We start from the raw sequence: 26,760 nt of genomic DNA, 5'->3' as shown, positions 1-26,760 counted from the left end.
AAGACTTCAGGAAGCTGTGTTATATGGTTACCAGATTTTTTTCAATTAATCCAGGGACCCTTTTTTTTTTTTTTTAAGCTGAGTAGCAACAGGGAGTCAGTAGTCAGGATGGTGAGGTAAAAGACCCTGGGTCCAAGTACACATGCATATTGTATAAAGGTGCAAAGTCCTTCTTTCACACGCTGTGAAACATAAATGCGCAGAGTTTTTAAAAAAACTGGGGAGTGGCGCACCGCGTGCCCATGACTCCCAAGCCTTCCCTGATGTCCTTTCCCCTTCTCCCTTTGTTTTGACAGATCGGGGAGGCTCAGGAGCCACGGGCAGGCAGCCGTTGCCCAGGAGGGGCCAGCCTTTTAGCGCAGTTGGCTCTGGTTGGCTTGAGGAGCTGCTCGCTGCTGTGGCGCAAGAAAAATGGCGGGTGCCACAGCAGCGAGCAGCTCCTGAAGCCAGCCAGAGCCAACTGCGCTAACAGGCTAGCTCTGGGCTGCTGAGGCTGCTGCTGCCATGTTTCCCGGGGACAGATTTGCAAATCTGGGCTATGTTATAATGATTAGTTATCTGACTTTATAGACTCACATGTTCAAGAGTTTCAGCCCTAGGATTACAAGGGAAGGGGCCATAGCTCTGTGACAGAACAGATAGTCTGTATGCAACGTGGACTTCATTTTACTGGTGGAAAAATAGGAGGCGGGACTATTTTGTGATGTACCAGGAGTCAACTTGTCCTTGATCTCGAAGAGGATAATTTATCAAAGAGATCCTTTTTCAAAGGGACCAGAGCCTGGTGTCAAAGATCAAAATGGTTGGGCACCTCCAGCAGGCAAACCTCCTGGATGGGCTCTCACCACTGCAACCTGCTTGTTCACCTGCATCATGCCCTGACTCAGAGGGAGACGAGCAAGCAGAAGGCAAAGAAGGTGAAAAGCAGTTTGTAGCAATGATGAGCTGGAGGAGCAGCAACATAATGACCACGAGTGGTGGAGTCACTAAGCGAGGGAGACCATCGAGGGCATCTTGCTCAAGAACCCCTACAAAACATGGAAGTAGCACTGGATAAGACACAAGTGTCTTATCTGTCCTGCCAAGTACATGTTTGAACTTCCACGAACATTGTAAGAATTTTCCCCTATTTTGTTTTATTTTATTATTTTGCAATAGTGGGGGTATTGCCCCTTAGCTACCGATCAACAGCCTACATGTAGAATATCAGAGAATTAAAACATTTTGGACTCATCAAGGAAACGTTTAAAATTGGAATGAAGAGGTTTGTTGAGAATGACCTTTCATCCCACCTCTCCAAAGCGAATCTTTTTGTTAGCACTGAGAATAAGCATACAGTAGTATTTAAAATAAAGCCATCCATTTTTTTCTGCCTTCTCTCACCCTTCACATATTTTCTCAGAGTTGTTTGTTTGAAAAGTAGGCCTGGTCCCATTGGTTTATCTTGTGAAGTTTATCTTGTGAGGTCAATAGGGATTTAAACCAACAAAAGGAAGGGAACAAAAATGTTCTTCGTACTTGTGCCTTGGCTTATAATAATAAATAATGTGCATGATATGTTTTGAATAAACAAAAAAGTTCCCACTTGATTAGTAAGGGGAAACCACTAAGTTTTCTGTCCGGTGATCGCAAAACCTAAAATCATTTAAAAGGGAGTAAATTAAAGCTCTGTATAATGGGTGGTCCTCTCACAGTGCAAATTGCTCTAACAATCAACTTGGAGAATTAAAGTCTAGCCAATTCACATGGTTGTTTCTGTGGTGACAAAGATCTGTGTATCAATTTGCCCACCTTATTGTCACATGGGGAGGTGTTTGAAGCAGCCCCCCCCCCAAATACAATAATCTGTGAAGCAATATTTTAACAAGTTTTCTCCAATGCATGAATTTAATAAAGCAAATAGTTATCCTTATAAAAACTGGGTGGTAAATAGACTTTTCTACCTCAGAAGTAAATATGTATAAATTGGCATTGTCTAAAAATAGGTTGTGAAATAATAATAGTGCAGTGGCTTTTTGAAATCCAGAAAGCCAAGTTGAGTGTGGATTTTTTTTTTTTTTACATGGTCAGCACCCCTTTGGTCACTTCCATACACTGGGGCAAGCTAGCCCATATTTATATGGGTGGCATATAAATAATAAAGTGGTTATAAAATTATTATTATTCTAATATTATGATGGTGGGTTAGACACTATCACCTACATGATTCTCAGAGTTCTCTGTCAACACAAATCTCATTGAACTGAATAACCTTGTGCCAGCAGAGCGGAATATTATTTGATGGACCGGGAGCTTCCATCTTGCAATAGTTTTAAAAAAATAAAAATAAAAAATGACGTTTGAAATCTGTTTTCTGAGAATTGGCTCCCTGCTGTGTTATGGCTGGAAGGAAACAGCATTCTGATGCCTTGCTATTCCTCCAATATCAAAGCTGCTTTCATACAAATAATTGCAATTTTTCCTCTCTCTCTCTCTCTCTCTCTCTCTCTTTTTTAATAGGGATTTGAAGCCAGAAAATATCCTGTTAGATGATTATGGTAAGTCTGAGAGCTTTAGGCAAGGCCTTTTCTTCCACAGTAAAGTAGCTTACATTTAGTTGTATGACATGGTATTGTGCAGAGCCAAATCATTCTCTGAAGTGGGTAAGACATGGAGCAGCTTCCACTGCTTTTCTTGGGATATAGAAAAGGATAGGCTTCCCAGAAAAGAGAGAGAAAAGAAACTGCTATTATGAAAAGCAGTGGGTGTTAGGTTCAGGGCAACAGATCTGTAATAAGTTGTTCATTCTCCTTATTACTCTGGGAATTTTCCTTAATAAATAATTATGGTGCTCAGATTTGAATGCTGCCCCCCACCCTGCTTTTGCAGATGCACTCTATCCTACTTTTCGGAGCCGTTTCCAAGATGAAACCCTGCGTTACTGTTTTTGATCAGCTGTGTCAAAACTAGTAAATAACATAGGCACCGTGTGGGCGACAGTGAGAACAGGATTGCTGTACTAGATGGGTCATTGGCCTGATCCAGAAGCACTCTTTTTGTGTTATGTTCCCTGCTCTCAAGAGAGAAATGGTTTTGAGTTATGCTTGGTTGTTCTGTATTCCTGTTCCTAGGAATACTATTCCAGAAAATAAAATCTCAGAGCCCAGAAATGAATGATGCTTTAGCCTGCTCTTGTCCACAAAGATGATGCGGGCCAGCATAGGCCAGCCAATCAGCTTCCTGCGGGGGAAAATTAAATCCTGATAGTTTAGGGTACCAGATCCCATGGAGGCTTTTACTTATACAGTCATATGCACAAAGGGCCCCTCTCTATTGACACTCACTTTGTGCACACAGGTGTCAGGAATATTACTAGAAAGAGCATGCAGTTCTGGGTTTGGGCTCCCTAGTGTGTCTCTGCTGCTTGTTTCCATTCTGCTGTACACAAGAGCTGAAAGTGCCCAAATTGGGATTATACGGAGCTTGATGAACAAATGCCCTGACCTGGAATAAGGCAGTTTCATTTGTTCCTTGATTGGTTTTTGAGATCTTTCAAAGAACCAGTATCATTTTATTCCTTTAACGTGCTTAGATTTATTTTTTATGATGTGAATTTTTAGGGGGGGGGGATTTGGTTGCATCAGCTGATGGCAGGCCTTCCACCTGCCGAACAGTATGGGGACCAGTTTGGGGCAATTCTCCCTAACACTGTCTTCTCACTGCCCTGGGCTCCTCTTTCAGTCTCTTATGGAGGGGGAATTCCCCAACTCTCTGGAGCAGATTTAGGGAGGTGTTCAGCTGAGAGATGCCTTATCACCAGCAGAATGATACAACCCATTGTTTTGTAGAGGTATATAGCTGTGCTAGAACATTTGTGTTTTTTTCCTCCACCTCCTTTTAGGCCACATCAGAATATCTGATTTGGGTCTAGCTGTTAAAATCCCTGATGGTGAATCAATCCGTGGACGGGTAGGAACAGTTGGTTACATGGGTAAGTGATTTAGTACCTTATGTGTGTTGATATCAAAACTGTCTTCTCAAACTTGGTAATGCAAAGTAATACCAAAAGGAAAAATAAAATAAAATCAAGCACAGCAAAGCAGTCATGGGCAAAAGGCTCTCTTTATTTTGATAAGTTTGAGAAAGATGTCATGACATAAAAGAAGTGTTAAATCCAGTGTAGCACTAAGTTTCAATATTATTATTATTATTATTATTATTATTATTATTATTATTATTATTACAGTATTATTATTATATAAGTTTTAAAATAATTTTTCTATTTTACAATTTAGAATATTCATTTAAACAACTTTAAAATATCAGTGACTTCCCTTCTTCTCTTTCCATGGTTCATTTTACATACCATAAATCCCTGCATATTTTACATAAACTAAACCATTCAGTGTTCCATTATTACAGCCATCAAAACTTGTTTACACTGTTGAATTTATCTTAATGCTGCCAACGTTTTCAAGTGTACACAAGTTTCAGTTCACATATTAGTCAAAGAGTTATATATCAGGGGTTGCACCCAACATACTGCAAGGTAAGTTGCTCTGTCAGCGCAAGGATTCATTCATTCATTCATTCACAGTGGAACTTCCTCTCACCATGCTCCCCCAAATCCATTCTGGGGGCTCCCAGTAGCAGATGTAACATGTGAACCGGTCCTTTTGCCAAATCAAAGCTTAGATGGAATCTTTTCTTTCATTCTTGAATTATGGCTGTTTATTTAGCCATGGGTGTGATGATGTCAGTTCAGAAATGGATCCCATCTACCTCTCTTGTTTTCCCAGCTCCAGAAGTCTTGAATAACCAACGATACACCCTCAGCCCTGACTACTGGGGGTTAGGTTGCCTGATCTATGAGATGATTGCAGGACAATCTCCCTTTCGTGGAAGGAAAGAGAAGGTGAAGCGAGAAGAGGTAGACAGGAGAGTCTTGGAGACCGAGGAGGTGTATTCCCATAAATTCTCTGAGGAGGCAAAGTCTATCTGCAAAATGGTAAGGGGGCTCTTTTTCTTTCTTTATTTTTGGAGACATGAAGCCCAAATTTGTTAGCAGCCTGCATTGAATAGGTAATTACAGTTGAAAAAGATTAATCCAATGTTAACGCTGTACTTCAGGAGCATGAAAATTAACTAGAGGTCATAGAAGTTGCACTGAATAATCATTTAGGTTTTTTAGTTTGCTCCCTCCCTAAGTGATGTTTCTATCACTTTACACAACAGAAAAGTATTAGCCATCCTGTGGCTCTGGAAAAAAAACTTTTTAGGAGCTTCTAGTGTGTTGTTCGTGCCCTTGGGAGATAAGGGTAGCTTAATTAACTCTCCATACTAGTTCCAGAATTTTGAAGACCCTCAATCAAGGCACTTTCAGTGAACCCCTCCCCCCAATCTGGGAGACCGGGGTCTCTCTTCAAAATGAATATTGAGGCAGTGGGTCCTTTGCTGATTTTAGCCCAAGAAAATGCCCAGTCTTGCCACACTTCAGAGCCCGCCTTGACTCACATTCACATGTCCGAACTGGCACGTGCTTTAATTCACTTGCACAACAAATTCAAATAGCTACGTTATTTTCAGTAAGGTGTGTGTACATACAAGTGTACATATTGAAATGTATCCATTTCCCACTACAGTCCTTTACATGTCTTCATCTTGAGTCCTAAACTTTTAGGAGACACAGGGACATGCTATTGGCATCCATCTGTCTCAAGAGACAATGGAGTGTGCCCCTGGGGGTGAAGTTAAGCATTAAGCATTAAACCGCACCAAAGCGGCCTCCCTGGGCCGCAAGCCTGGGCAGTGTGTATGGAGGGCCTGGGCTGCCCAGATGACAAGAACCCCCCTCTCAGCCTCACTGATGTGGGCCAAAGGAAAGCAGAGCAATATATTTGGCAACAGCGTGGCTGCAGGAGTTGCTGAAGATGCCATCCAGCCGTCTTAGGGACTCCGCTATGGATTTGTGTGACGTTTACTCCTCAGCCTTTTCTTCTCCTTTCAAGGCTATGTTTCATTCAAATTAGCAAAAACTCAGTTTGAACACACTGGGATGCTCTGTGAAGAGACAAGAAGAGGATTCTCCACACAGTCCCTTAACGGCATAAGGGATGAATAGCTTCTTGGTGATGCTTTCAACAATTTCTAAAGGGATATGGGCCACAAGAAAATGTCTGGGCTTTTCTCTTCATTACTGCAGTATGGCCATGTAGTAAAATTTATTGGATTCATTTTCTAAGTAATTTTTCTCTTGTCTTCCATTTGTGACATGGGTCAGCCATCTCCCATCATCCCTGATTGTTGACTGTGCTGACTGGTGTAGATGGGAATTGTCCTCCACAACATTTGGAGGACAACCACGTTGGCTACCCTTGATCAGAATAATCTCCAGTTGTGACTGTGGCAGCCATAATGCCAATAACAGACACTTGAAGGAAGATTTCACCATTTATTCCATTTACTATATGTGCTCTTCCTGTCCCACCTGTGAGAACTGTGAGACTTAACATGTTCACAGATCTTCTTACACGTTGTGATCTACTAAAGCTGTGCAAGAGCCAGTCCTGATCTCCTAATAACTTCCCTCAGTGATGCCTGTATTCTGTTGTATGCATTTCCGCTGCCTTTCTGTCTATATTTTTCTAGCTTTGGGAACAGTTTAGTTGGATAATTTTTCCAGAAACAGTAGCCTGATCATTGACAGGACACAAGCAGGAGCTGTTCCTTACCACTGAAGCTGAGATATAGATAGATAGATAGATAGATAGATAGATAGATAGATAGATGATAGATAGATGATAGATAGATAGATGATAGATAGATAGATAGATAGATAGATAGATGATAGATAGATAGATAATAGATATACTCACAGTATTGAACTTTCTGTTGCATGTATAGCTGAGACCTGATTATGTCCATTCATTTTTTAAAAATGATTTTCTAATTACAAGCCTATACAAACATTTTTTGTTTACATGGTCTGTGTTAAGTTTTCCATTGCTGCCCTCTAATGGACAAAGAGAAGACAGCTGTATTGCAGCCAGTGCCGGATTTATGTATAGGCTAAGTAGTCTGAAGCCTAGGGCCTTTAAATCTAGGGGGCGTCGCCAGCCTGCCCTCTCCCCAGTGCTGCAGTCTCCCCTCTCCCAAAACTGCAAACCTAAGACTTCATGCAAGGACAGGGCAACTCAGGCCCACCAACTATGAGACTCAGGGCTAGCCAGTGGGGCCCAATTTGAAGCAGTGGGGCGCAACTTGAAATTTTTTTTTTTTTGAAGGGCCCCAGTTCACAGCCAAAGTCTGCAAAAAAATATAGATATAAATAAAATCCATTTAGATTGCCCTGGTGCGGGGGGGCCTTAGGAACAGCACACGGGGCCCAATTTGGCCAAATTGCTCCAATTGCCTTAAGGTCAGCCCTGATGAGACTATGCAGGGGTTGGACTGACAAGCCCCGCACCTTCTAGGTCCCTGGTGTCACCATTCAGAATACAAACTCAAGGACTTGTTATGGAAATAAAGGAGGGCACTTATTGGAAATCAGTTTTGTCACCTCTCCCCCCCCAAACCCCGAGACAATGAGCCCTTTTATTCACAGTCGCATAAGCACTACACTACAGCATGGTCATAAACCTGTACGTCCAACTGCTGAAATATACACCCAATATGTAGCAATGTAGATTTATGTCACTGCTTTATAAATGAACTCTGTGTTGTATGAATGGACTCTGTATTTTGCGAATTACCTAAGAGCCACCAATAGGGAGCTCTAGAATCTGACAGCTAACCAACTGGGTACTACCAAACAGCAACCCCTATTGCTGAAAGCAGGTAACCAGCAGGGAATGCTTCAGCTCAGTCTTTGCACTGTTGACTGAACACCCCCTGCTGTGCAGATAATGGAGAAAGCTCATAAATTGTATCCCTTCTGGCATCCTGGCCAACTCTATTATGCTGGTGTAAACCCTGGTGCACCAGAAGTCCAGAATAGCAGCAAATAAAATCCGCTCATACGTCAGTGACTGATAAGACTTGTCAACCAGTTCTTCCAAAGTCTTCCTAAATTATAAAGCTCCAAAATACAGGCCAAAAGAGAACAGGTCTGGAAAGAGCAAGGCATACAATCGGCACCACCAGTGAAAACAACCTGCTCCGTGTAGCTCCTGCCCTGTCATTTGATAGGGTTCCCACTTGCCCTCCTTCTTGACATGGAATGCTCTCTATTGGAGTCTCCAGGTCCAGTACAAAGACCATAAGAAGGGAGAGCAGGAACCCTGAAGTTCCCAACAGCTGTTAATCAACCAAGCAATCACACAGGTCACCTTTGTCACAGTCAGGACGCCTATGTCCTGGCCAGGCTTGTGCTCAAACTTGTTTTTGTACAATGTTGTTCGTTCTCAGTAACCAAAATTATATTATCAACATATATAAGCAGAAAAGTTGTTTTCCTTCATTTGCAAGGAATCGTACAAAACAAAGTGGCACTAATAAAGAAAAGTTCCAGGGTGGCAACAGAAAGCAAACTAAAAATGCTTTTGCAGTTCATCAGAACTATCCAGCAATATCAAGTAATAGGAAAACTGGTGCTATTAACAGTAATCCTTCTAGTTGGTTAAGTGGTTCGGCAACTTCCATGTACATGACATGTGATGCTAATTATTTCCCCAAAGAGTTAAATGATAACTGATCAGAGGCAGCTACAAATGGCAACAAAATATCTGTGAAAGGAAGAGGAGCAGGTTTACTCAAGTGTGTTGCAGGCAGAAATACTGTTTGTAATGAAGTGAGAGCAGTAGTTTACTTGCTCAAATTAACAAATAAGAAAGTTTTGAGAATTTAAATTCTAGATTAAAATTGATTACTTAATTGAGAAGGGGATTGTAATAAAAACACTGGGGCCTAATTTGAATAGTATAGTGCCTGGTATCTGGTGGGCAATCTCATCCTTTATTTCCACACTGTAGCTGCAGATCAAATCACCTGTCAAGAGAGTTATGAGCTTCAGGTGAGGGTCAGATGCCTTGTCAATCTCAGCAGGTATATAAGAGGACGACCGTCCTGGCTAGGCCTTTGCACTGGCCAGCTTCTTATTAGCTGTCCATTTAAAAAAATTAAAATGAAACATACCAGCTTATCTATATACTTACTTTATTGTATAATTCGATTATATACATGCTATATTTAATGCTTGATTTGGATTGTTTTATTGTGCATTTTAAATTAAGGATGTTTATATTTTAATGCTTGTGCAATTAATCTTATTTATAAACCACTTATGAGCCTATTCTGGCATTGAGCTGCATGTGAATATAATTTATTCCTCTGAAGCCTTTGGGCTGAGATGCACTCCCTGTTTTCTTTTTGTTAAAATGTGTAGTACAGTTTGGTTGTGTGAAGTAATTTATAAAGGCCCTATTTATGGGTAGGCAGGGCTGTGAAGGTTTAACAAATGTACCTGTATGTGTGTTAAAGTAATTAAACAACCGCCATCTTGCCATCCCATTTGTCTGTTTCTCCAGCTACTGACCAAAGATGTGAAGCAGAGGCTGGGTTGTCAGGAGGATGGTGCAGCCGAAGTAAAGAGGCACCCATTTTTCAAGAGCATGAATTTCAAACGCTTAGAAGCAGGAATGTTGGACCCTCCTTTTGTCCCTGACGTAAGTGATGCTTGAAAGCGAATCTCAGTACTTAAAGTGGATCTTGAAAGCAACCCATGGCATACACCACTTGAGACTGTTCTCTCACATAAATGGCAGCTGCTTGCTTTCTGTTCCCTGTTACATTCTGTTTTACTTGAGAGCTAGCATGGTTAAGTGGCCATATGTTGACCTTGGATGCCAGGGTCCGATAATTCTTTGTTCAGTCACATACTTTTATTTCAGGGTACTATTTTTGATAGGGCAAAGTCACTGGAGGGCATAAATGGATTTAACAGTAATTTCCAAGAACTCTTAGGACCTGTAATCCTGTGAGGGTAACTAACGATCTCTTAGCAAATACTTCTCGGAACATTAATTTCAAATACAGTTCCCAGGATTTTTTTGAGGAAGCCATGACAATTGCATTGGTGTATAGAGGTGAAATAAGCTTGTAGTGTAGATTATTTTTCCTTGCAACTTTGCCATGGTGAAATTGGGCTTTTCTGTATGTGGTTTTTCTGCTTGAGGGGATGAACAAGATGGTGGTTTCTTGCCCTCCCCCCTCCAATTCCACAGACAGAAGCATACCATACTGACAGCTGACTCTTACTCCCAACAGTGGTGGGAGAAGAACATCCTCCAGACTATCTTAGAAAGGATAGGACAGGCTGTGTGGCATTCACATCTGTACCTTCCAACACCTTGGCAGGACTACCTGGGAGTATGGTGGTCAGTCAATCTCTGTACAAAACGGACTGGAGCTGGGGAACCACCTATAGCTGAAAGTGGGCTCTCCTAAATAATGAGGCCTCCTGAGTCTCCAGTGACCATGTTCAATCCAAAAGAACCCCCAAGCTTCCACAGAAAGTATACTAAAAATAATATTTCATCAAAACAAGCCAAGCTGTTTTACCATTTTCCTCGCGAAATAGATTTGAAGCGTCACCTTCAAAGCGCTTGGCAATGAAACTGCACATTTTTCGATACATTCGTGTCTTGTAATTGGCATCCATTTAACTTCTTTTTCAACCAGCTCTCTAGAGTTTGGCTTCTAAGCCAAGATTGAAAAAGTTACTTTGGATGTCTCCCACTGGGGTTTCCCAGTTATAGCTATGCGTAGAGTGGCTGCAGTACACGAGAGACAAAATCCATGCCTGCTTGGACAAGCAGAGCAAACTTTGTGGTTCTGCGAGCCCTGGCCTAAATGCCAAGTCAACTGAAATTTTCATTCAGTTAGTTCTCCCCTTTTAAGTTGTTTCTGTTTAAATGGGTGGGGGGGCTGTTTATCACTTTAAAACATTGATACTCCACTTAATTATTTTTTTAAACTATGTATATTTTTTCCTTTTTAAATATTGGCGCTGCAATTTTCTATAATGGAAACGCTTCAGTGTATAACTGTTTTAATGGGGAGGTGAGGGCAGTAGGTTATGAGTGGAACACTTGCTTTGGGTACTGAAGTTCCCATGCTCAATCCCCAGCACCCCCAGGGGAGAGACTCCCTGTCTGACACCATGGAGAGCAACTACCAGTCAACGCTGAAAAATCTTGGGGCCCATGGGTTTGAATCTGTATAAGGCAGCACCTGACGTTCCTTCCTAGGTACTGATTGTAACCATGCCTATGAGGCACAGCCTGACAATGTTTGTATTACAACGCAGTGCTGCTGTTAAGCATTCTCATTCAGCGCTTCACCCACACATTCTGGACTCTCTCACTTTTCTTTTCTTTTCTGCTGTGGCAGCCCAGAGCAGTATACTGCAAAGACGTGTTGGACATAGAACAGTTTTCAACTGTCAAGGGAGTGAACCTGGACCAAACAGATGACGATTTCTATTCCAAGTTCTCCACAGGCTCTGTTTCTATTCCATGGCAAAACGAGGTAAATAAATACTTCTTTTTCCCTGTCAGGTGATTCTAATGCTTCCCGCCCTCAGCCTTTAAAAATTCCATAAATACCCATATATTCATGGGAAAATTTGACACATTGCTATTACTTTCAGAGGGGAACAATTGTTTTGATAATGTTGGTAATGTTTATGTTCATGCCTATTTTCTTTTTCTTAAAAATTAACGAGTACCAAATGAGACCTTTGAAGTTCTCTAATGGACCGCAGAGTATTCTTCTTTATTAGATTTTGAAATGTGTTTCAGTGCACAGAGATAAAAGCCTACATGTCCAAAAGATTTGTATAGATCTTGGGGGTAGATTTGAAGGGGGTACCCTTCAGTTGGGCCCTTTTAGAAGAATGAGGCAAGATTAACCTTCTTTTGCTTCCTTGTTTTATTTTTAACTCGTCCTGAGGTCTCAGGCATGGCCATGTCAGGGAGTGAACCCCAGAAAGCTTGCAATAAAGCACCAAGGCAGCCTTTCATTTCTTTAAGTTGACATGGGTTGCTTTTGTCTGCAGGGTTTTTATTTATTTCCAAATTTGTTCTATTTAAGGGCATATAAACCACTTCCAAACGAGTGCTGCCCTGGGCTGTTTTGGTAGAAATGGTGGGGTATAGATTTAATACATAAATAAATGTTTCCTAAATAGCATACAGCAGGGGGGGAAACCCAGCAACATGCTGAACTTTTCCTTGTATAAGACTAGGTTATTTCCCTTAAAAATCATGCTAAAAAGTGGGGGTTGTCTTATACATGGGTAGTTGGTTGCTGCCGCAGCTGTCAGCAACTATTGTATGTGTTATTGGTTGCTGCATCAATGGGTGGTGTTGATTGGCCAACGCTGCATCAGTTGGGTGGGCGATTGGCAGCTTCTGCTGGCAAGGGGACAGGCGGGAGGCGGATTTTGCTCAACAACTCTGGGCAATCCTTTCCCCCTCCCCCCCCCCAAAAAAAAAGCTCAGCAACTTTTTGCCATCTCCCCCCATTTTCTGAAGTTTCAGCCCCCCAAAATAGGGGGCGTCTTATACATGGGGGCGTCTTATAGACGGAAAAATACTGTATGTGGTAAAAATGAGCAGCATTGGAGCTGAGCTGCAACACTGGCTTCGTAGCTGCAGTGTCACTGCCACTGACCAGGAGGAAAGAGGCAGTGGGGATGTCAGGGTTTTGTCGGCACAGCAGCTGAAGCTTCGGATTGACTCTGCTGCTTCCCTGTATCCCCATCCCTTACCCCTCTCTCTCCCAGTAAGCAGCAGTGAGCTGGGGAAGCTGGTGCTTCCACCCCGAGAGGCAAGCCATGAATGAAAGCAAGATATACCAAGTTGTCTTACAAACAGATCTTAAATAAAGAATGGGGGAAATTTATAATTTATCTTAAAAACCATTCTAAATAGTTAAAATTGTTAGTAGGATTGGAATAACACTTGTAGTTTAATGGTGAATTTTGGATATAATGGAGATGTAAAAGATTTGGATTATTATAAAAGATGCAGGAGGAAATGGCTAACAAAGGGAAGGAGGGAAGTCCAGGAGATTCTATGGAATCTTGTCTTTATGTTGTATTTTGGATATGTGATTGTAACACTGCAAATTGAAAAACCGAATAAATAAAATTTAAAAATAAAAACAGATCTTAAAATCATCAAAACACAAAATTCTTTGCAGTTTTTAATATGAAATGGCCAAGTCACTCTTCAAGAAAACCTTCCTTTAAGAAAGGTAAATTTCTAATAGCCTCCTGAAAGCAGAAATGCTGGGTGCTTGTGTAAATTCAGTCAGAAGCGGATTCCACAGAACTGGAGCCATAACCCTTAAGGCCTGGCTTCCAGTTGATTCCAGACGTACTTATTGGGCACACAGAACAGCGGCCCGTCAGAGGAATGCAATTGCTCATCAGGGCCAAATGGGATAAGGCATTCCCACAGTTAACACGGCCCCACATAGTTTAGAGGTTTAAATGTTCTCTTAGCAGTTCTCTTAGCAGAGGTGTCCTATTGTGTTGGGAGAATGTCCCAAATCCACAGCCTGGCTGCTGCGTTCTGCATGAACTGTGGCTTCCAAACTATGCCCCAGGGAAGCCCCACATGGAGTGTGTAGCAGGAATACAATCTTGAGTACCACCATGGCCAAGCTATCCCAGCCCTGGAACGGATGCAGCTGTCTTATCAGCTGGAGTTCATAAGAGACACTTCTAGTTGTTTCCTAACCTGTTTCCTCCTTCCTGTTACTGACTGGTAATGCATTCTAACAATGGTGCTTTTGAAAGGTGAGCCCCTTCACAGCCTTGGGAAACCTCTCAGCTCAGTTTCTACAACAAGAAAATTTGAATCTCATTCACAGTACGGAGCTGAAAGATTTAAACTTCCCTCACTCCTCCAGCACTGTAATGGAGGAATTGCCCCATTGTAGCACTGCGATGAGAGGAAAAAATTGAACTTCTTGTTTGAACCTCAGTGCTAAGATGAAGAAATTTGTTCTCTCTCTCTCTCTCTCTCTCTTTCTCTTTCTCTTTCTCTTTCTCTCTCTGTGTGTATGTGTCACACACAGAGAGAGAGAAAGAGGTGGGAGGGTGGGAGTTGGGCTGTATGTGGAGGTTTGTGTACTAGGTTAGTATATATGGAGGGCATGTGAGTGACAGAGATTTCATCAGCCTTCAATGTGGCCCCCAAGCTTCAAAGAGTTAGCCATCCCTAATGTAACCAGTCTTTGGATCATAAATTGACAGCATGGAGTACAATTTAGAGATCTCCAGAATGGTTATTTACTAAACTACTATGACCGTACGGTTGTGTTTAGTTTACGCTGTTATGCATATAATATTCTCCATCCTTGTGAGGTTCATTTTATTATAGGAAATAGGTTTAATTGGTTCAGTAGTAATTTGTTGCAAAGGCTTCAAGGTTCCACTTTGAGTTCTGTTGCATTTCCCTTCTTCCCTGTTGCGCTAGTTTGAGGTTTAACAATGAACACTTGTTCCAATAAAACACATTTCCCACTGCACGGCAGCATGGAGGCAAATTCGTTTCACATTGTACTAAATTGTTAATACATTGTGGGAACCCATAAATGGCAAGATAGTTGACAGAACTGCTGCCCTTCTCTAGACACTATCGGAGTCCCAAGGTTGGCCTCACAGCCATTCAGCCACTTTTCCTTTCATCATCTATCTGTGGAGTTGCTATCCTGTGCACCACGACATTCACATAAGTCTGTGCACAGCATCAAACTGTGCAGAGTTGAAGCTACAAGGTTATCCATTGAACTGCAGAGATCTTCACAGACAGCAGACTGCCAGTTATCCACCACCAGAATGAGAGAGAATGAAAAGGTCAGCTAGTTGAGCTGCCTGCTAGGCCACAAACCAGTTTTAACTTCAAAGATGGCAGTCAGTTGGGCTGTGAGTAGAAAACCGACAGGTTTTCTCAAATGATTATTTACTGTGGATAACCCCCCCCCCCCCACTACCCAGCTTCAGTTCTACCAGCCCCTGATGGAAAGCATATGCTTGAAAGCGGAGGTGGAGAACCTGTGGTCCTCCAGGTATTGCTGGACTCCCATCAGCCCCAGTCAGCGTGTCCCAGACGTCAGGGAAAATGAGAGTTGTTGACTAGCAATATATGAAAAGCAGTAGCTTCCCTGTTTCTGTCTTTAAAGAATGGTGGTCTGCAAATCTGGGACTGAAAACCTGTGCGGTTCAGAATACCACATGAGCCACCTTTTCCCATACGAACCTGCCCAGACTCAGAGATTAAATTGAGGCCCCTCTGTGTGTGTGCCTCCAAGAGGGTGGCATTACAGAATCCTCTTCCCTGAGACAGTGACAGATTTAGGATGGTGCGGGTGGTTGTTTATCTTGTTGACATCTGATGGGAGGGTGTTCCACAGGCTGGGCATGACTACTGAGAAGGCCCTCTGCCTGGTTTCCTGTAACCTCACTTCTCACAATAGGAAACCACCAGAAGGCCCTCTGAGCAGGATCCAGCCTAAATGATGGAGGTGGATACAGGAACATTTTGAGAATATTTGCATTCCTTGGGCGGGAGAGTAGGGACTGCAATTTTCTTTGGCTGCCTAAGCATTTTCAAACAAGAGTTTTCTGAGCCAAAAAAGAAAATGCAGGTGCAATAATGTATTCCCCTCTTCTTTTCATTTTGCTAGATGATTGAAACGGAATGTTTTAAAGAGCTAAATGTGTTTGGACCAAATGGTACTATCTCACCAGACCTTAACAAAAGCTACCCGCCGGAACCGCCGAAGAAAGGATTGCTGCACAGAATATTTAAGCGTCAGGTGAGAGCCTTGAGTCTTTGTGTGAGTAAGAGCCATTCTAAATGGAAATGGATTTTCACATTGCATGTGAATATTCATTAGTCTGGATCGAGGCTTTCTTTCTGACATACAGTTGAGCAGAAAGTGCTTTAAAGGAAAAAGAAAAAAACATTTGCGCCTGCTGTAACATTAGAGAATTTAAAATTTCCCATTGCTGTTGAAACAAACATAATGTGTTTTTCAAATAAAAACTACTGCACTCTGCAACACGTAGCAAACAAGAGCAGAGAAGAATTCACTTAATGAGAACTGTAGCTTGCTCTTTTTCAAGGTCGTGTATATGAGATCCTCATTTTAAGCAGACCCGTCCTTTGTTTCAGGAAATACACAACTTTGCAGTGGGATTGCAGCAAAGATCAGCTTATATTCAACATAAATATGTAGTGACTTCCACTTGCACAACAGGACTTCCCCCCATGTGCCTCCTAAAACTGTTATGGGGGTTCTCCCAGCCCCTCAGGAACGACAGGGAGGAGAAGTTCCCACTGTGCAAACGGAAGTTGTTCCGCCTGCACATTCATTTAGTTGAATACCGCCCATTATTCATTACTGTTCAGGGAGGCCAATAGCAAAGTCTAGGGGTAAGAGCTTGGAGATTTGAGAGCCATTCATACTGAGGGTGAGATGAAACTGAGTGGCCATGGCTTATAGCTGTGTCCCGCATTGGGATTGTTCAGGTATTTAGCAGAGAGGAAGAGCATGGAACAACACGTGGAAGAAGGGGGGAAAGGAGCCAGAAACATTCAAGGTAGAAGATGCTGAGACAGCTTTTGTTATATGGCAATCCAGGGAATTGTGCAGTTTGTTTAGATTTGCATCTCAAAGGGGGAGGAATCCAGCAGAGCAGAATGCACTGTAATAAAATTCACTGATATTCTTCACTTTCCCCTGTCTTAATCCAGTGAATTTTCTGACGTAATCCAAGCACAGCTGAATCAGGTAGTCCTTATAATCCTTACAAAAAGTGCTCAAGCTTGGACGTTGGCTTACCTGGATGGGGAACCTGTGGTCCTCCAGATGTTAGCAGACTACTGCTTCCAACATTCTTGACTGTTGGCCATGTTGGCTGGAGCTGGTGGAAAATGGAAAATCTCTGGAAGCCACAGGTTCTTCATCCCTGTTGTAGCAGAAGCCCAATAATGAGTAGACACCAAGAACACCTCTCTTCATGCCCTGGCTGTCTGAATGTCACACATACCTGGAGTCATTATTTGCTTAAAACTGGGGCTCAACATTTTATGAACCTAAGAGGCACTTGTGGGAGACATGTAAACTTGACAAGTAGTTTAAAAGGCTACAATTTCCCCCTTTTGTACCACAGGTTTGTTAAGGATCCAAGATTCAGAATATTTGCAGCTCATCATTGGCAGATAACATTTCATCCTGGGAACTCTAGACCAATGTGGTGGATGCAGAACATTCTGGGAATCTTAACTTTTTTTCTCCCAATCTCTCTTTCACTCTCTTTTAACTCTTTCAGCATCAGAACAATTCCAAGACTTCTCCAAACTCAAAGGCCAGTTTAAATCACCATATCAATTCCAACCATGTAAGTTCAAACTCCACTGGAAGCAGCTAGTTCTATCTTGGCTTTTGTGAATCTGCACTTTGCATCCTTCCACTATACTGTATGGAGCTTCGAGGATGAGAGAGAGACAGAGAGAGAAAGAGAGAGAGAGAGAGAGCACCCAACATTGAGCTAGAAGATCAACGAGTCTCCTACTGAGGGAGATTCCCCCCCCCCCTCACCGTTCCTTCCAGTGGAGCCTCCCATTTTCATGAAGAATTTTCCTCTCAGGTCTGTTTTTGGAGGTGGCACTCGAGGTCTTGTGACTCACCGTTGTCTCTGTAGGACATTGCAATAGAAATCGGAGTCCAACAACTTGCACGTATTTAAAATAGCATCATAACTAGAACTGAACTTTGTCCTTATTATTTTTAAAGAAAAGGTTTTGTAAATTTCTCTATTGTCTCAGTTTACATTTTGTACATTTGTATTTAAATGAAAGTCGGACTTGGGGATGTATATTTTCTGAGCAGCAGCTTGTAAAGCCATGTGTTTTAAGACTTACTTTTTTTTTTAAAGAAAATCAAAGTGACTCAAGACTTCCAGAGACTTAAAATGAGATGGTTTTGTTTTGTTGCAAATATAGAAATTTATTCATACGTTCTTTTTTTCATATCAGTTCTGTTGATATGAATTTTTATGCCATGCTTCATTCTCTTTTTCATCTGTTTCATTTACAGCAACACTGCAGACTAGTGTCTTCCCCCTGTTTTGTTACAGGCCTTGCATTTAATGCAACCTCAAACACACAGTCAAGATCTGCCATCTCTAAGGACGCTAAAACACTATGTCTGGGGTTCAGAATGTCATGGGACCAATGCTGTTGCTATTTGCACTTTTTTGTAGTTAGAATTCCCTTTTATGTCTGTTGCTGAAAAGCCCCCCCCCCCAGCTTAAAGTCCCTCCTCCCCTTCCCCACAAACCTACCACCCCAAGCCTGTTTCCAGTGTTTCTGTTATTCTTGCTAGATCAAGAAGAGCAAACATACATGAGCTCAGACACAGGAAGCCACCTGCTCTCCACATGAGAAACTCAACCTTTGATGCTCATGTCAAGAAGATGCCAAGAAAATGACTTGATATCATCTCCAGGTGGAGTTTTGCACAGGCCATTGAGAAAGGGTGCTGGATTCATGTTGGATGTTGCAGTAATAAACTTGTGACTCCTGAGTTCCTATTGCACTGATCTATATAGCTCTTGCTGGTTCCCGCCCTTGTATACTGCATCCCAGGCACAAGAGCAGAATCGGTATGGTTGATGCAGTCTACCTACCAGCAAGTATTCCCAGCTCCCCTCCTCTTCCATACGCAACATTTTGTTTTGAAGTAAAGAGAGTCCCAAACCATGAAGCTTTGCTCAAAATGGCAGCTTCCTCACATGACAGTACATCTTTTCTATTCCATGTCTATTTTGCCAGGAACTTCAGAGACTTCAGAGTATAACTTCACATCCTTGGCATTAGGGCATAAAGAAGAATTGCAACATGATCTATCGTGTGGGCATGTGGATCACTGGAAACAAATATTTGCTTTTACTTCCGTCTTACAGATGACAGCTCATGCAAATTTTAAGAGCTATGAATAGCACAAACAAAGTGAGCTACAAACAGTTTGTTTCAAAAGAGATTATTTTAGACAAATCACCACACTTAGTCTATATGTTTCTAAGCAGCAGGAGGACACAACATTTCAAATATTCCATAAAGCAATTTAAAAATTGTCTTGACCCAATGCATAGGAACCCATTTGTCTTAGGACTGCTTCATCTGTTATGTTTGAAATACATTCTTAGGAGTTGTAGCTGAGCTTAAAGATTTGCAAAATGGAAGATATAGGAAGATCTGGGAGCTGTTTGAGATTTTTACACTCCCTGCATCATTTTACCAAGATAAATTAAGATGTTGACCACATTTAGCACTGTGTGGATGAGCAGAAACTGGCCCGTACAACATATTTGAGCTTCCACTCCCTTCCTTCTGCTTCCATGTGACTGGGAGAAGGTATTAAATTTTGCTTAGTTTCATTTCCTCTGAATCCTATTTGTTAGATATGGGAGTAGGACAGGGGAAGTGTGCAACCTTGTTCCTGCTTTTCGATCTCGCTGGAACTATTGATACCATTGACCAGCTCCGTGGGGGGAACACGGTGTTCCAAGGATTCTGGTCTGATCTACAGGACCAAGTCTAGAGAACAGCATTGGGAGAGTGCTTTTCAGGCCCCTGAGAGTTATGCAGAGCACTATTTTATCCCCAATGTTTTTTGATATCTAGATGAAGCCTCTGGGTGCAGTCATTAGGTATTTGGGAGCAATTTGCCATCAGTATGCTTATAGGGACGCGGGTGGTGCTGTGGGTTAAACCACAGAGCCTAGGGCTTGCCAATCAGAAGGTCGGCGGTTCGAATCCCTGCAACAGGGTGAGCTCCCGTTGCTCGGTCCCAGCTCCTGCCAACCTAGCAGTTCGAAAGCACGTCAAAGTGCATGTAGATCAATAGGTACCGCTCCAGCGGGAAGGTAAACGGTGTTTCCGTGCGCTGCTCTGGTTTGCCAGAAGCGGCTTAGTCATGCTGGCCACATGACCCGGAAGCTGTACACCGGCTCCCTCAGCTAATAAAGTGAGATGAGCGCCGCAACCCCAGAGTCGGCCACGACAGTACCCAATGGTCAGGGGCCTCTTTACCTTTACCTATGCTTATAACACTCAGCTCTGTTTCTCCATAACATCTGCATCAGAAAAGGCCATGTGGTCCCTGGGACTAGACAGAGGTGTAGGAAGGTCAGGTGGTACCCAGTGCGGAACATTTCTTGTCACACACACCCCACATTGATTTTTATTTTATCTTTTTGCCTGCATATTTTCTTACAAAGGAATGTGGATTCTGAGCCTCTGATAACAAGTAGGCGACTATGGACAGATACTTAAATCTACAGGATGGATTGTGTTTTGGCTTGTGTTATTTTATTTATATTTATTGTTTATATATTTAATAAAATTTATTTTAAAATTTATTTATTTTAAAAAACCTGCAAAGTGGTTTACCTAAACAAAAAAACAAAAAAACACCACAGCAGTAAAATCAAGAAAAATTAACAATCCTACTTTAAAACATACAAAAGCTAAAATATTAAGATTAAAATTACTTCAACTTCCTAAGCATCTAGTTATGCTTGCCTAAAGAAGAATGCTTTCAGCAGGTGCCCGAAAAGAGTCTAGCAAAGGCACGTGCTTTGTTGAAATTTCAGCCTTCACGACATAGGAAAACAGCCAAGTAAACAGCTATTTTCGTGGAGGAGGGTCAAGATATTAACTGATATGCATGAAATTTCATATGTAGCTATGTAATCCCTAGTGTAGTAAGAGGACCTTTGGAGTAGGCTTTTTTTTAAAAAAAAAAAAAGTTTTTTATCAACCGCCCTAGTAGGGCAGTAATTGTTCCTTGATAATTTCATGATGGCACCTGGGGCGGCCCGCCCCCCTTTCCTACGCCCCTGGGCTTAGATGCAGTGATGAGATAGATGAGGAGAAATAAGCTGAACTTGAACCCTGGCCTTATAGAGGCTCTTGGGATGAGTGCTTCCCATGTCTGAGAAACTGGCCAATTGCCTACCCTGAACAGGTTACACTCCCCTCTGAAGGAGCAAGTATTCAGTTTGGGGGCCCTTCTGTATCCAGCTTATTCACTAGAGGCATGTAGCTAGATATGCCTTCTACCAGCTCCAGCTGGGGTGACAGCCTTGATCATCCCTGGCCCAGGAGAGCTCAGCCACAGTAGTTCACATTTTGGTGACTTCGAGACTGGATCACTACAACACACTCCATGTGCAGTTTGGTTTGGAAACTGCAGCAGGATTGAGACAGGCATGAGATCCTGTCAGCATATAGCATCCCTGCTCAGAGATCTGCACTGCTTGCCATTTTGTTAGTGGGCTAAAATCAAGGTGTTGCTCTTAATATATAAAGCCCTGAGCAGCTTAGGACCAGTTTACTCAAAGGATCACCTTATCCCTTATATACCCACTTCAGTCTGTGGAACTTGCACTTCTGCCCCATAATGTTTGTTCCACTCTTGTAAGAAATGGATCTTTTAAGGTGGCAGATCTTGACTCTGAAACTCTCTGCCCGTTGACATTAGGCAGGCCCCTTCGCTGTATTCTTTGAGGCGCCTGCTAAAAACTTCCTTGTTTAGGCAAGCCTACCCAGGCATGTGAAGTTGATGTGTTTTAATCTGTAACTTTAGTCCATAATGTAGTTTTAACAGTTAGTTTTATTTATGTTCTGGTTTTTGAAACTTGTTTTTAACGTGGATGATTTAAAATGCATATTTCATATGCTTTGCAAACCGCTTAAACGTTTTATTTACAATTAAGCGATATACAACTTAAATTTTTAAAAAATGAACCTAGAATTGAGGTTTAAAACAAACCCTGCTTAGTTTAACATGTCAGCTTCTTATAGCCAATGTTTGAAGTTAGCTTGTTTTGAGACTGACCAGAGTTTGCTTTGAACTATGATCCCTGGTTTATGTCAGGATTCACAGCTGACCAGTAAGACAAGAGAGTGGATGCCTTTCTGCTCACACATGTAGTGCTAAACCATGGTTTCCTGTTTCATGCAGATGCAGCTGTTGTGAAAGATACAGAGCTGCTGTGAAAATTGGCGTCTCCATGTTGAGTTCTTCCTCACACCACATGGCAGCATACATTAATGGTTCCTGTTTCTATGCTTCATATTTCCTTTTAACAGTAGCCAATGATGTGATGTTGGGGCTGGGAAAGACATCATCTGTGAAGAAGCATTTTAGTCTTTTGCCATGGCCACACCTGTGGTGAGAAACATATTGTACCCCAGATATGTTGATATGGCTTAAGTCAGAAATGCTTCACAGAATTTACAGCGATTCAGTTGTTCAGCTCCTCTGGATATTTTAGACCAAATTGGTTTCCTTCCTTTTCCTATCCAACCAGCGTATTTTGAAACTGGTTTTGGCCACTGACTTTCTCCTCTACTAAGCTCTTACATGATGAATAAAATGATGATGAGTAAGGATGATGCAGTGCCCATTGCCTTTCATGTACAATGATATCATATTTGCAAGAGATCTGCTGGAAGTGGCTTGTAAAAAGTTGTTCTTACTTAGATTGACAACTCAAAATTCCTGCAGCTGGTTAGCTAATACAAAAAGGCTGTGCGTATTGGATACCAATGTTGATCCAAGAGATTGAAACACGTTGATTTGGAGGTGATGCATGAGGGAGGTAGAAAAAACACCATGTGCAACAGAGGGCATTTGCAGTGGGGCAATTGTTTCATCAATTCAAGGTGCCACTTCTCTCCCCAAAAGTACAGAGCACATCATGAGCTTTCCCTTTCCCTTTTCCATCTCTGCTTCATCTCTGCCTTTCCATGGCTTTAGCCATAGTTCTCTTGTGGATTTTCTTACCTTTCTTCCTCTTTCCAGGCCAATTTAGTTGGATGGTTTTTCCAAATAATATTAGGCAACACTGAACACAGAGTTTTGGCCTTCTCTCCCACCTTAACAAGAACAAAGATAAGTGATGAGGAGAGAACTGGGAAACTTCTAGAGCTGCCCCATATGATAGGAGTTGCAGAGCCTTTTCCCATTAAGAAATTCCAGGTGTGATTTGTTTTTTTCTTGACCTGCACTAATTTTCCATCAGCATTAACAGTTTTTGTTTTGAACAGTAATAACAAAAAATCTGGTACAGCAATAAGAATGCAACTTAGCACAGTTGCTCAGGACATATTACTGACTTTTAAAAAAGATTAAATGGAGAACCATGACTTGCCATGCGTAACAAGACTCTTGAACTGGAACATTTGTATTTTTTTAATCTGAAAACTCTTCCTCTGCAAAAGTCCATGTATCTCAGATTTATTATTTGCATCTCGTTTGTAAATCTCGATTTTTTGTTTTTTTTCTGACATCGATTAAATCAGTTATTTTGTAATCATCCATTTGAATCTCTGCATACCGGTGAAAGCTGTTGGGTAACAAAACATGGAATTCTGTAGAGGCCAAGCTGTAATTTGAAGGGTTGCTATATTAACTTTTGTCTTTGTATTACCTGGAAAAGATGTCTATGACTATTTCCTTTATAGAGAACCTCAGTGAATTGAAAATTGAATAAAACCTTAGAATTGAGCTTTGCATTTTAAGATTCCTGCAGAGTTAATAGAAAGACCATTCAACAAGTGGAGGGACAGTAGCTCCATAAGTTGTTTACCTTGTTAATATCAAAAACCAATAGGCATGAAGAAAACAATAAAAAAAATATATTGGTATCTTTCCACCCATATTTGTTCTGATTGCTTAGGCAGATAATTCTGTGGCCTTCTCACCCAAAAATTCTTACACATAGGAGCACGCTGCTGTGGGAACTATCCCATCCCATGTGCAAGTGGAGACTGGACCTCACCCCATCTTAGAAGCTTGAATAAGCTGTTAGGGAGGAAAGTACTTTATACCAGGCCAGTCTATGTATCCATCTAGTCCATTATTGTCTACTTTGACCAGCGGTGACTCTCCAGAGTCTGCCTGAGAGCTTTCTCCATTACCTTTTACCTGACCCTTTTAACTGGAGATTCTGAGGATTGAATTTGGGACCTTCTGGATGCAAAGCACATGCTAGGGGTCCCTTGTCTTGTTGGAAGCTTGTTGTTGGGTTTGTTTCCATCGCATTAGAAATACTTCTCAGCAAGTCTGTGAAGCTTAGTGGCACATATTCCAAGGTGAATGGATGTCAAAAAGGACCTCTCTTCCTCAGCAAATAGGTCCATGCTGCTAGAGAAAGCAGGAGCAATCTCTTAGCATCCCTGAGTACTTGGGGTGGGGTGACTCCCCCCAGTCTACACCTGCAAGACCACATGCAGTAGGGCAGATGCATGGAACCTGAGGCCCAAGGCAGATTGCTAGGTGTAAAAAGGATGCCCAGCTGCATCACAGAAGGCCCTGAAGGCAACTGCCATATATTGAGAATCAAATGATTTAAAAAAAAAAAAATCCAACAAGTCTATCCTTCCAAAAAGTGCTGGTAAAAAGGATGTGTTCATTTCTATTGATGCCACACCTGCCACTCTTAAGGATTCAGCTTTTTGCCTGTATCAAGGGAGGCAGTGGATTGAAATTCTCTGTTGCATTTCTGAGCAACTTAAAACACTTTCATCTATGATTTAGTTCACCATAGCAGACTTAGCTATATTGATTGACTATATTATGACTAGACGTGTCACATTTTTTAAATAAAAAAATAATCACAACTTGCTAATTACAAATGACATCATGGGTCCGGTTTTAAAAGTATATTTAGGAGTCAGTGTTTTAAAGCACTCATCATATTTCAGTGTCTGTAAAAGACAGGCACTTCTTCAATAATGTTTTTCATATGTTAAAAAATATATACATTTTATAATAAATGGAACCAAATGTTCTCAATTAGAAAAAAATAGTGGCTGTTGGTATTGTAAGATAATAATAATAATAATATGATTAATAATAATAATAATTCTAGAATCCAAAGGGTTTTTTCATTTTGTTTTAATTTTCAGGGAGTTTCTTACATTGTTAAATGAGAATAGTTTTCATTTTGAGGTTGTTATTGACAATAATGGCTTCTGTGTTTTCTGGCTGTTTGAATTCTCCGTACGCGTCTAATAATATTGCAGTGCTGCTGTATCTAGATCAAACCACTGTTTCGTTTTCCAATTTTTGTTTTGAGATTCCTTTTTTTTTTAAAGAAAAATAAAATCCTTTATTTAAGTATATGCCAAGTATTGTTCTGTTCTGCATTCACTTTACGCCCTTTTACCAGTTGCATGCTCATAACTGAGTTAGATCCACTTCTCCATTGGGCATGTAAAATTAGTACCTCTGGTTACAAACTTAATACGTTCCAGAGGTCCGTCGTTAACCTAAAACCATTCTTAACCTGAGGTACCACTTTAACTAATGGGGCCTCCCGCTGCAGCTGCACCATCACCACCGTGCAATTTCCGTTCTCATCCTGAGGCAAAGTTCTTAACCCGAGGTACTGCTTCCAGGGTTAGCGGAGTCTGTAACCCAAAGTGTTTGTAACCCAAGGTGTTTGTAACCCGAGGTACCACTGTACTGTAATATCAACAAGGGAAACTAAACCAAAGTTGAGTCAGTTCCACTGGTGCCAATGGCAGAATCAAACACATGCTTAAATTTAGGTGTATGCACTCATTTTGGAATGAATGAGAAGTTAAAGCTAATAGAGGCCATTCAGTTCAATCTCCTTTTTTACTCTGTGCAGGGCTCCCTTTGGGTCTGCTTCAGAAGCTCTATCCGGTGCAGAATGCAATGGCCGATGGGAGCTTCTGGTTGAGACAGAGCCGTCTTAGCCATTAGGTTTAGTGGTGCCCTGCACCAGGGCACCTGCCCATCAGGGGTGCCCAGCAGCGGGAGTCCGGGACCAACTGGGAATAGCGAGGGCATGCTGGATCGCGGCGGCGGCAGCTCTTCCCATGGCTAGCCATGCTCTCTTGCTTCCTGCCTGGGAGAGGAGACAGCAGTGGCGCACAAAGCTATGCAGCACCCTTCTCCCTCCTGCCCACCCAGCGGCAGTAGAGGGACTGCTGAGGAAGCCCATGCGGCAAGCGAACCTCGAGCTGCCGAGCGCAGGGGGTGTGGAGAACGGGGAGGGGGAGGGACACCACATCACGGAAAAAGGTGGAGGAGGGATTCATTCAGATTTGGGGTGTGTAGCAGGAACCCCCCCCCCATCATTCAGTTTGTACAAACTTCACACACACTCACACTCACACACTACATACGCTACGCTTCTGTTATAAATTCATAGAAAATCAACCATGCATCAGATTTGCACTGTTCTACTTTTATTTTACTCCATGAAGGAAGGACTACAAAATGGGGGAGGCTTGATACAGGGCACCATAATCCCTTCACCATCCCAGCACATCCACAGGAGCCCTGCCCAGTTGCTATGCCTACCCTGATGGTCCTAGACAGAAGACAATCAAGATCACAAAGAACTTGCATATGGGAATGGATTCAGCATGGACTGAAACAAAGGACAATGATCAGATCTTCCCTCAGGGGGCAGGAAACTGCGACTACCTTTTGTCTTCAGAAAATGACTCATGGGGAGGCGGAGAAGGGAACCAGCCAGGTGACAGGACACTCAGGTTACCACCACAACTCCTTCCTCAACCCCTCCTTTCTGTAATGTATGCATGATGTTTCTGGGGGTGGGTTTGACTTAGAGGATGGGAATTTCAAAAGTTTTTATAAGGTCTTGCACACCATTTTTCTGTGTCTTTCCTCTCACCTGCAAGTGAGGGGAGCACC

The 26,760-nt window shown here is 42.0% G+C and overlaps 1 protein-coding gene and 1 long non-coding RNA gene across 3 annotated transcripts in view; one reads left to right on the top strand and one right to left on the bottom strand.

The window, feature by feature from the left end:
- Nucleotides 1–17,924, top strand: part of GRK5 (G protein-coupled receptor kinase 5) — a 147,294-nt gene extending 129,370 nt beyond the window's left edge. Inside the window, exons 10-16 of one of the 2 annotated variants that reach the window (XM_079976714.1) lie at nt 2,500–2,537; nt 3,881–3,970; nt 4,779–4,987; nt 9,504–9,641; nt 11,368–11,505; nt 15,676–15,807; nt 17,168–17,924. In XM_079976714.1, coding sequence (XP_079832840.1) covers nt 2,500–2,537; nt 3,881–3,970; nt 4,779–4,987; nt 9,504–9,641; nt 11,368–11,505; nt 15,676–15,807; nt 17,168–17,176 — 754 coding nt within the window. In that variant the 3' untranslated portion in view covers nt 17,177–17,924. The remainder of the gene's footprint in view (nt 1–2,499; nt 2,538–3,880; nt 3,971–4,778; nt 4,988–9,503; nt 9,642–11,367; nt 11,506–15,675; nt 15,808–17,167) is intronic. The other variant, XM_079976713.1, reaches the window with a different exon arrangement.
- A 52-nt stretch (nt 17,925–17,976) lies between these two features.
- Nucleotides 17,977–25,191, bottom strand: LOC307216485. The gene is made up of 2 exons (XR_013839120.1): nt 20,822–25,191; nt 17,977–20,774 (listed from the first exon to the last, which is right to left on the bottom strand). It is a non-coding gene; the product is annotated as an uncharacterized lncRNA (long non-coding RNA).
- Nucleotides 25,192–26,760: the final 1,569 nt, after the last annotated feature.

This window comes from Podarcis cretensis (assembly GCF_951804945.1).
Source record: "Podarcis cretensis genome assembly, chromosome: 5".
Taxonomy (NCBI): Eukaryota; Metazoa; Chordata; class Lepidosauria; order Squamata; family Lacertidae; genus Podarcis; species Podarcis cretensis.
Note: the sequence above shows the minus strand (reverse complement) of the source record. Positions and strands in the feature narration are given on the sequence as shown.